The sequence below is a fragment of the Podarcis erhardii genome (assembly GCF_964252035.2).
Source record: "Podarcis erhardii genome assembly, chromosome: 2".
Classification (NCBI taxonomy): domain Eukaryota; kingdom Metazoa; phylum Chordata; class Lepidosauria; order Squamata; family Lacertidae; genus Podarcis; species Podarcis erhardii.
In genome coordinates, this window is record NC_138498.1 from 79268881 (window position 1) to 79280515 (window position 11635).

General features: G+C 40.3%; 1 protein-coding gene across 1 annotated transcript in view; it reads left to right on the forward strand.

Annotated features, from left to right (window-relative positions):
* SYN2 (synapsin II) overlaps nucleotides 1-11635 on the forward strand; it is a 147748-nt gene that overhangs the window by 129880 nt on the left and 6233 nt on the right. Inside the window, exon 11 of the mRNA XM_081848235.1 lies at nucleotides 8639-8699. Within this exon, the coding sequence (XP_081704361.1) occupies nucleotides 8639-8699 (61 nt within the window). The remainder of the gene's footprint in view (nucleotides 1-8638; nucleotides 8700-11635) is intronic.

An 11635-nucleotide genomic window follows, 5' to 3' on the forward strand; every position in this document is an offset into this window, starting at 1 on the left:
AAACTAAGTTTGTGGTGCACCTCAAATCAGCTTGTTCTTGGAGGATAGTGACTAATTTTTGTTTTAAATTTTGTCATGTTCTCTGAATAAAAAATAATGCAATTCCACAGAACCAAGTGGTAATTTTGTACTGTACCACTTGAAAGGCAACACAAAATTATTTCAGTCTCATCTAACCACATACAGTGACTAAACTTCATTGTAAAGCGGTTTTAAAAGAATAGACACATAAACCAATATAGAGAAATTCCTTTTTCTATAAAAACATTTTTCACATTTCGATCAAACTATGCTATCCTGTGTAAATAGTTACTTGTTGCTGTTGTTGAAGATGAGATCATTTTCCAGAAAAGATCAGCAGACAAAAAGATCAGCACATTTATAATTCCTCTGCAGGTAGAAAATGAGGATGGGTGGGAATTAAAACTATTTTTAATTCTTAAGGAGGCAAATTCCTGCCCTGTTGTGCAATGCTGATATTCATCTACAGAATTTCATTTTCAGATTTTCAGTACACGAAAGTGAATGGAGGTCAACAGCAGATTCTGAATTTCTCTAAGGGCTCTAAAATTATATAGATACTAAGTGATTGTGAGGGTTAACTATTCATTTTCTTAAGAGCATAATATAAGCTAATAGTTTTTGGTGCACTCTTTTATGATGCAACTGAGGATACAGTACCCCTTAAACATACTATAGTACATCAGTCTCTCGCTACTGGCACACGGGGTCACTGCATCTGGCTGTTAACCAGAAGGTTGCTGGTTCAAGCCCACCCAGGAATGGTTGCGGGCAGGATTCCCTGCATTGCTGGGGGTTGGACAAATGATCACCAGCGTCCCTTCCAACTCTGCATTTCTATGAATCTACAATCATACTCTTTAGTACTTTAAGCATGAATTCTGTTTTGTAGGATTTCAAGTTAAACAATTTGAAAACCAAAGCCCACAGGGGCTCAAGTTCTCATTCAAAAGCATCTCTTTTATTTTTAACCTGTGTATCTATGTAGCTCTTTCATTGTATCAATCAGCTCTCAGCACTAACAAGAACACAGTTTAGCGGCAATCTCTGTTGCCTACAATCCTGTAGCTTCCTGAAATCCTAGTCATCATCTGCGGTTCAGGCAGGTGGCGTATCAGCCCCAGCACCATTCTGAGAAGAAAACCTGTCCTCTTGTACTGGTAGGAGAAGCCTCCAGGCTAAAAACTATTCTGAGTCTCATTTCTGAAAACACCGTTTGTTTTAAGAACCTTCATATTTTAGCGCCATCTCGTGGAAATCCTGTTTTGAACAAGAGTCCTTACATTCTGTTTTTAGGGGCAAGTTTTAACAAATTGAACTAGTTTATTGAGGGCTATAGAATACATTTCCAAATTGAATGAGCCAGAAAGAAATTTTTGTTTCTGCTTATTCTGCTAGCTTTGATGGAGTGCTTATGGGCCATTATCCAGTGTCTATGGTGTTGTTAAACTGATCTAAGCTGAATCAATGAAATCATAAGCAGTGACTGATTAATAATAATAATGATGATGATGATGATGATAATGATAATAATAATAATTTATTATTCAAACTGAGCTGTTTGTGTCAGTCTGACCTTAAACATTTGCATAAGCCAACCTATGCACTGGGATTTATTAACTGTGCTTAGAATTTGTTAGAAAACAGATCATGTCCTAATTTTCTACAGAACAATTTTGCTCTTGTATTTGTCATTTGTCTGAGCTCCTCTGCCAAGGTCTCAGAGCCTGTCATTAGGATGCTGGAACTAGAACAAGAAATAATAATGCCTCCATGCAAGCAGGAAGCCTCTCTGGGTTTTTTTTGTGCTGTTTCAAGCCTAGTAGTCAGATTTCCCCCTGACCAAACACCTGCATCTGAGAGTTTTGTAGTCCAAGGATCATTGCTCTTCCATGGCATCCCTAAGGAGTCACAGCGGCTGACCCAAAAGTTCTCTTCCCATTTTCATAGTGAGGAAAAGGATAGCGACAGCTGCATTGAAAATATTGCAAAAGGTTTGCAATAAAAGACAGAGCAACCACATTAGAAGAAATCGTGTGTTCCAGAGATTGCCAGTTACTTCCAATCTGGGTTTTACTTTTCCTGGCTTCTCCATACTTCCACATCAGAATAGGTTTGTAAAGTGCCACTTTATACATGCCAGGTGCCCTTTGCATAGTGTTGGGAAAATATGTGCAAGGGTGATGTCTTCTATTTCCATTGTAGGAGGTACTGGGTTGTTTTAGCCTAGGGCCACCTGCTTGTGGAGAGTGAATGACGACAGTCTCAAAACAACTAGATTGAGGGAATCCAGCACACACACACACACACACACACACACACACACACACTCCAGGTGCTGACAGTGGGATACAGGAGATTTACAGACATGGTTATTGCAAGCACACCTGCTGACTCAGTGCACCAGCAGATGGAGCTGTTGTTACATGACAGCAAGATATATAGCTCAGTTCTTGGGGGGCTGTTTTTTCATTTTGCTTGTTTGCAGCTGAACTTTATGAATAATGAAAAGCACTTCTCAAGAACTAGGAGATCTGTTTCTTTACTGTTTAAAAGAAACCATATAACAATAATCTTGTAAATGAACATTTATCCTCTGCAACATGCATGCAGACCATGAGATAAAGACATGATCTCTGTAGTATAACCTCTATGTTGCCAATACCAAAAACATCCCAAGGAAAGGCAGACGGGGCTCTTCTGCTTCGAAATGAACTGCTGAGAAGAAAGATAGAAGACTGGAAGATGCTAATAATAACCAATGATTTCCCATAACACACAATACTGGTATCCTATATAGTGGTACCTTGGTTCCCAAATGGTTTGTGGATGTTTTTCAGAAGCTGAACATCTGATGTGGCTTCCGCTTGAGTGCAGGAAGCTCCTGCAGCCAATCGGAAGCCGTGCCTTGGTTTTCGAATGGTTTCGGGAGTCGAACGGACTCCCGGAATGGATTACGTTTGAGAACCAAGGTGCCACTGTACACATGGTACTAGTATTCAGGTGGCCGAGTGCTCACTGGAGCAAGACGGTTTGAGCATTTAATGCCAATTATGGCCCAGCTGCACAGGCTGCCAGTTAGTTTCTAAGCGCAATTCAAAATGCTAGTTTTGACCTATAAAGCCTTAAACAGCTCAGGACCGCAGTACCTCAAGGGCTGCCTTTCCCCATATGAATGGACCCTGACCCTGCAATCATTCTTCATGTGCCTCGTCTTCAGGAGGGCAGCAAAATGACAGCGGGTCTTTTCTGCAGTGGCTCCCCGCTTGTGGAGTGCTCTCCCCAGGGAGGCCTGCTTGGCGCCTTCATTACATATCTTCTAAGTGCCAGACGAAAACATTCTTCTTTCCCAGACCTGTGGCTAATTAAACAACCTCTGGCCTTTTAAAATGTGGCAGAGTTGTTGTTTCTCTTTGTTACTATGGTGTGTATTTTGGTGTTTTTATTATTGTAAACTGTCCTGTTATCCTCGGATGAAGGATGGTATAGAAATTTAATAAATAGATAAATAACATACAGATGAACAAATAAAATTGCATGCACACTTCACATTAAAGCTTATACCAAGAATAAACTTAGTTGGTCTCTAAGGTGCTACTGGACAAATTTTTTATATACGGTATTTCGACTACGTCAGACCAACACAGCTACCTACCTGAATACAGATGAACAGTCAGTTGTTCGGAAAAGAAGCAATGCATCTTAATGGTATTGAGAGATATCAATTAGACAGGCTGTTTGGCAATTTCCTTGGAATGTTGAAGGCTAAGAATGGAAGAGAAGGCATGAAATAGTCCCATTTGCTGTTTAAACCTTATGATCCTTAAGCCTCAGGAACGTAAGAGTGGATGCCATGCTAACTGAAGCACAATCCTAGGTTCATCTAGAAGGCTGAAGATTGTTGGCATTGCCTTCATTCCCGGGCAAACCTTGTTGTTTCTTCTTTCTAGTATTTATGGTTCAGGCAGCTTCTTGCACTGGCCTCTGTGACTCCCATGCAGAATGGGATTCTGCTTGTTCTGTGTACTCTTCCTACTTCGGCACCAGCATAGGTACCTTAAACTAAATCCTTTGAACAGTGCCTTAGCACTCTTAACAGCATGGGCTATTAGGCAAACCTCACAGCAGAGAATATGGGCAGCTTCAGTTGCTGTAATTATTCTGAAAGTGCTTGGCCTCACACAAAGTATTGCAGCTATTGATATTCAAGGGCTAGGTTGGACAGACTTTCTGCAAATGTCAAGCGTACATACAGAATGCATAATTAAGAAGCTGATGGCATTTAAATGTAATGATGAACAACTTCACTCAGGTCAGATCAGTGAGCCAATTTTTTTTAAAGATTATCTTGCTCATGTTAGTCTGGGCATGCAAACACCACATTTAGAATATATTTTGTCTTGTTTCTTCTTCATAATGTGCTGAACAAGCATACATTTGAGAAGGCATAATATAGAACCTGCATTGCCCCTGTTACGCATGTTCCCTTTTAGGGCATACAGGACTCCTGTTGGATCTTAGCTAAGTGCTGGATCTCTTGAGGTTTTTTTATCCACCAGGTGTTTTTCAGTTCTCTGGTTCCTCTTTGAACCTCAGCCTTATCGTTGGCATAGGTTTTTCTCTTAGTGGCACAGTTTCTATCTTTTTACCAGGTCTGAAAGGCCTTCCTTTTCTTGTCAATCATGCATTCAATCTCACTGTCATTCTCATCAAACCAGTCCTGGTGTTTCTTGGTTTGGTATCCAATAGTTTGTTCACAGGCCGCAATAATGGATGTTTTTAGCTTGGTCCAGTGTTCCTCGATGTTATCAGGGAATTCTGAACACAGATGGTCCTTAAGAGTCATTTGAAAGCAATCTCGCTTAATGGGATCTTGAAGGGCTTGAGTGTTCATTTTGCACCTTGGTTTCCTTCCTTGAAGCCTGTGCTGAGGTATAATCTTGATAGCCATGGTGGAGCATATTAGTCGGTGATCTGTCCGGCACTCGTCAGCACTCGTCATAGTACCACACTTGTAAAATATAAAGAAACTATTGCACTGCACTGGAAAGAATATTACCAACATCTCCTTAACCGCAACTCCCCCGTAGCTGCTGAGGCCCTTTCACAAATTCCGCAAAAACAAGTTAGAGATTAGCTTGCAGTATCTCCAAATCTGGGAGAGTTGTGTACAGCTATTAACCAACTGAAAAACAACAAAGCCAGAGGACCTGATGGGATACCTGCCCAAGTCTTCAAAGTGCGTGGAATTAACTTACACAACAACTTCACAAGCTCATCGAAAAAATCTGGGAGAGAGAAGAGATCCCAGCAGACTTTAGGGCTGCCAAAATTATCACTCTCTTTTAAAAAGGTGATAGAACTGGTTGCAGAAACTATCAAGGCATCTCTCTATTAGCTGTGGCTGGCAAAATTCTTGCAAGGATGTTAGCAAACCGTCTCTTAACAATATCCAAGGTGACCCTTCCTGAATCCCAAAATGGTTTTTGGCCCTCTAGGGGGACAGTGGACATGCTTTTCACAACTCAACAGCTTCAAGAAAAATGCAGAGAACAAAACCAACCCCTGTATATGGCATTTATTGACCCGGCTAAGGCTTTCAACACTGTAAATTGTAATGCCCTGTGGACTGTCCTTCTGAAAAAAGGCTGTCCAGACAAATTTGTGAACATCATTCGGCTCCTCCATGATAATATGACAGCAACAATCGCAGATAACAATGGCTCTCAAAGTGAACTATTCACAGTAGGATAAGGTATTAAACACGGTTGTGTTATTACCCCAACTCTATTCATTATTTTCATTGCCATGAAACTTCCTTCATAGAGCTTCCTTCATATGAACTTCCTTCATAGAGCTTCAGTATGCTGATGACAAGGTAGTGTGCGCACACTCAGAGGATGATCTCCAAACCTTCCTAAATATCTTCGCAGAACCTTATGAAAAGCTTGGCCTGTCGCTCAACATCCAAAAAACCAAAGTGCTGCACCAACAAGTACAAAATAAACCCTCAGCAGTGCCACAAATCCAACTCAATGGAGTAACGTTGGAAAATGTCGATCACTTCTTCTACCTGGGCAGTTATCTTTCCACAAGGGCCAACATTGATGCCGAAATCCAGCATCGCCTGAGCTCTGCGAGTGCGGCTTTCTCCCAATTGAAGTGCAGAGTGTTTGAGGACCAGGACATTTGCAGGGAAACTAAAATGCTTGTTTACAAAGCTATTGTACTACCAACCTTACTATATGCTTGTGAAACATGGACCACTTATAAACACCATCTCCAACTCCTGAAAGATTCCATTAATGTTGTCTCTGAAAATTTTTACACATCACTTGGGAAGACAAGCAAACTAATACCAGTGTATTGGAAGAAGTAAAGATCACCAGTGTTGAAGCAATGATTCTTCAGCATCAACTTCGTCTCATTCTTGTCTTCCAAAGCAACTACTCTATTCCAAACTTAAAAATGGAAAGTGTAATGCTGGTGGTCAACAAAAGAGGTTTAAAGACTGTCTCAAGGCAAATCTTTAAAAATGTAGTATAAACACCAACAATTGGGAAACACTGGCCTGTGAGTGCTCCAATTGGAGAACAGCCTTTACCAAAGGTGTCATGGGCTTTGAAGACACCCAAACTCAGGACGCAAGGGAGAAACGTGCTAAGAGGAAGGCATGCTTGGCAAATCCACACCATGATCAACTCCCGCCCGGGAACCAATGTCCCCACTGTGGAAGGATGTGTGGATCCAGAATTGGCCTCCACAGTCACTTACAGACTCATTGTTAAAACTGTGTTTATGGAAGACAATCTTACTCTGCTACTAGTGATCACCAAAGAAGAAGACTTTCATTTGTAAAACAAGCATGCTATTTTCAGCATGAGAATTTTTTCGAGTTGCATGAATTTCCATGACTATGACATCCGTCTAATTGATCATCGTGAATCAGAACCAATGGGTTCCCACTATCCCTCAGGCATGGCAGGCACTTGGCTGCAGAACCATTAACTTGGAAGCCTTTTGGCCACTTCTGATGCAACCTAACTGACTGACTGCAAAGCACATGTGTTTCTTTTGGTTTGGCCTTCATCAGCAAGTGTGCTGTGGCTGTGCGATTGGCCCAAGGTGTCTGCAACTTCTGATGGCTATTTGATAAATAAGGGCTCTATGCCTGATACAAGTAGGGAACTGGAGTTACTAATTAGCGGCAGCAAGTGCATCCGTAGGAAAGTGTGCAAGGGCTATTAAGGTTTCAAAATACTTAAACAAAGCATGTATTTGAAGAAATCCAGTGACCAGGAAGTATGAGCTCGCATGCTGGGAAGCCTAATTTAAGGCAAAGGCATTTCCTTTTAGCTGGACTATATTAAACTTCGATTGTAAATCTGTTGGTTTGGTAAATATTTTAAACTTGAGATATTAATTACAGTTGGGAACGTTTGAGAAATTTAAACAGCCCCTTCATTTTCCCTTTCTGGCAACTTCAAATGCCTCAATATCATTTTCTTCAGCTCCATGGAAACATTGTGTTCAAGAAGTCTACCCACATAAGTGGACATCGTCTGGCAGAGGAGATTGTGACAAACCCTGAACCAGAATAGGTTTAAGTCCCTGTGCGCAGCAGCAAAAAATTGTTAATCTAGGCTGCCATCGACAGAAGTATAGTGTGCCAATCAAGGGAAGTAATAGTACCACACCTGGAATCTGTGTCCAGTTCTGGGCGCCACAGTTTAAGAAAGATATTGACAAACTGGAACATGTTCAGAGGAAGGCAACCAAGATGATCAAGAATCTGGAAACCTTAGGAGGAACCGTTGAAGAAGCTGGGTCTGTTTATCCTGGAAAAGAGGTGGGAGGAGATATGATAGCTATCTTCAAATATCTAAAGGGCTGTCACATGGAAGAAGGAGCAATCTTGTTTTCTCCTGCTCTGAAGGGCAAGACCTGATGGTTTTGATTCCGCATTTAGCATCGTTGTCTAGTTTGGTCCTGTGACAAAGTTCATTTGGGAATTACTCAGGGTTGCACAACTTGTGTTCACCAAAACAAATTTAGTTTCGCAGGTAGGCCAGCCACAACAATTGGGGAGATTTTTGAGCCATTAGTAGGCTATCATACATTGTAGGGGGGCCGTGTTCAGCTTGATGGCAGCTAAAACAATAATTTCACAAATCTCAAGGTGTTCATGAACATGAACCAAGGCTTCAGAGTTAAATGCTTTTTGGCCTGGCTAGTCATTCTGAATGTAATGTCTATCATAAAAGACACACCATGAAATGTTCTTTAAAATACAGCAAAGAAGTAATTAGGCAGTATTCCTTTCAAGGTGTGTATAATCTAAATTTATTTTTGTTTTAAATTTTGCAAGTTAATTTAATTCTCCACACTATTTAGGGGGTTCTTGGGAGATTGAGATGCAATACTTCTCCAGTGCATACTGGCATGTGCCCTAAGAGATGACTTTTACTTGATAGGAGATTCTTAACATGCAGGAAGAGGCTTCCTCGAATGACAAAAACTTTCTCCTAGGTGTGATTCCTTATTGTAACCCTGCTCATTTGACCTCTCTTCTGTTTTGCTTTTCCCCCCCGCCCCCTTTTTTTCTTTTGTCTTGCAGAGTGGATCACTTAAGGAGCCAGAACCAAACAAAGTCCCACCCCAGCGACCACCTCCTCAAGGTTGTTTACAGTACATTCTCGATTGTAATGGCGTTGCAGTAGGACCAAAACAAGTCCAGGCTACTTAAATTACTGAGACCAAAAGCAAGGGTTAAAGCCAAAAAAAAGAGGAATCAAACAATACCAGTTTTTGTGCAGTTTTTGCATTGTTTAAGTGCTGACCTGGACTGTGTTTTTTCTATGCAGTGTCAACTATACTGTCTGGTTGTTTATCTGTTCCTGTTTGTGTTGTAATGCTTACTTATGTTTCTCTGTATAACTTGTGATTCAGGGCTGTTGTCAACAGTGTACAAGAATTGTGCCTCTACCAAGTCAGTGAGACTGTTTATTATGGATGGCTAGACAGGTTTTTCTTTCTTTCAAGTATTCTATATTGTGGGGTAAAAAAGACTAACCAGCCCAGGTTGAAATTTATATACTTTTGCTTAACTCTGTGAGTACGTGCATTATATTTGTTTGGTTTTTTTTAAAAAAATGTGCATGATTAATGTAGAAAGGTGATTATAATATTTTTTTAAAGTCTCATTTAATAGTATGTTGAATGAGGCATCATTAACTTTTGAGTTCATACTTATAGGCAGTGCTTTTTGTGGTAAAAGAAAATGAACTCCTGGAATTCTTCTCTTGATAAAAGTGCAGGGGGTACCAGCACAAAATGGCTGCCAAGGGCAGCAAAAAAGAAGTGACAGAATTCTGTACTGGTTTGTACTGTCACAAAAAAGTACTGCTTATAGGTAACATGAAAGACAAGTGCTTTATTTCATTTATTTCCTATGAAATATGAGAGAATTATTTCCAGGAATACATAAATATCCTTTATTTTCAATGCAGATTTTTTTATTTTAAAATCTGCATTAAATTATTAGCCTCAGTGCTATAAAAACGGGCCACTTACGTGCAATATTGATGCAAATGTGAGGGTACTGAATGTATTTAAGTTCAGTGACAAAGGTTCTCTAGTGGTTATGAAGTAGCCATCTGGTCTTGTACAAAACTAAATCAAGTGTGTTTACTAGATATTCCTTATCTACAAAATTCAGGTAAGCTACAGCTGTTTGTTAGAGGAAGTCAACAAGGCCATTAAAAGCCTTGCTAGATTAACCATCACCTTTTCCAAATATTGGGCTACCCACATGTTTTTTTTAAGGATTTAAAAAGTGTGTGGTACATGGACTCAATGTGTGGTTGTGCTGTTCTATATTAGCTGAGGCTATAGCCAAGTAATTAAGATGCAGCTGTCATCTGATCTATCATTCTGAGCGTAAGCAACAGCATATATGAAAGTATATTTAACATATGGCTCAGAACAAGTAAAAAGGTTTAGGCTTAGAAGTTCACATTTATGACTCAAGTGTGTGTAAATAATAAATCAAAGTGACCCGGCGGGTTTTACTTTTCCAAACTTTCTTATAGCCATAATTGCTTATGACTGTCACATAACCAATGGCTATGTGCATAATCTTAAAAGCAATATCTAGGCAGGGCAGTTAAACTGTTATGGAAAATCTAGCCTGTAAACGTTAAAAGGTGCACTATTATACTAGCTGTGAGCAAGGCAAAGGATTGTGTTTTGTCAATTAGAATCCCATACTAAGGTAAATAGCAGTCCCTAGGTTAATACAAACAAGCCTGTTTTCTTGTGAAACAATGCCAAGGTCTGAATTTATTTTCCTTGCAAACACTGCCAACAGAATTATAGCTCAGTTACCAAGTGGTTTTATTTGTTCTGTTTTGTTTTTAAATTCAGGCTAGTGAGCTGCAAATTTCACACTGCTTTTGATGGGAATTTCAGTGCTTGTTGGGCATGCCACGGTGTCCTGCCCGTTTTTAGTCTATTATAGTATCATTCCGCTTTTGTGGTCATTGTTTCTGGTTAGTGATCTCTTGATAACTACATGGATGATTTCGATTGTGTAGAATGAGTGCATCCCCTTCAGCCTCAGGTTCACACACGTCCCTCCTCACCTCCAAATCTCAACCCAAGTGAACAAAACAGCCTCCTGCCCTGAGGTGAAGAAATGAACCTACTGACTGAATGCCATTTAATATCAAGCCATGAGTGTTCTTTTGCATGTAGTAGTCTGAGTATTTACAAATGCTTTTGTGCATTGTTTACGAGCTCTGTGTGTGCGCGTGTGTGTGCGTGTGTGTGTGCACACGTGTGCCTGCAGACCTCAGAGAAAAAGAGCTGCATCCCAGCAGGACTTCAGTGCATTTATTGCAAAAGGTCTTCGGAGGGCACACACTGGTTACTTCCTGCCACAGATATTAAGCAAGCCAAAATGTCTCTGCATGCTAGCATGCTTAGGTGCAATATTGTGGGATATAGGGAACTGATATTTTGCAGTATAGGATTAATGTTCCAGGGGGTTGGTGTGTGTTTGGTTTATTTTATTTCCCCCTTTCCTTTTCTTTTTGTAAAAGCTTTTTTATTATTGTTGCTGCCTTTTTGTACCAAACCAGCTGCAAGAAAGTGAGCAAATGCTGAAGTGTGATTGCAGTATATATTTTGTGAAATATCTTGTACAGCTTAATGTGCAATAAAAAAAAGTTACATCTGTCTTCAGTGTATAGTTTCTGGCATATAAGCCTCAATATCTAAATGGAGAGGGGGGGGAGGAAAGTATTTTTTACTCAGCAAAGAAAAGCTAAACGAGAATGTTTGTTTTAGGGTGCAGAACTGATCCGCCTCAGTAAAGCAACCCATTCAAAATTCCACCAGTCTCCTGAAAATAGAACCTGTTGATCTTGAACTTGCTTCCGAAAAAGACATAAGCCCTATACATGCTGCATGGCATGTTCAGTAAATGTGTGAGTGGTGGGGTTGGAATCATACCTGCTTGCTCCAGCTGTGTCCTGCGCAGACCCAGTATGGCTTTTTAACAGACCTACATGCATCGAAAAGCCAATCTGCTTATACAGCTTGTTTACATAGA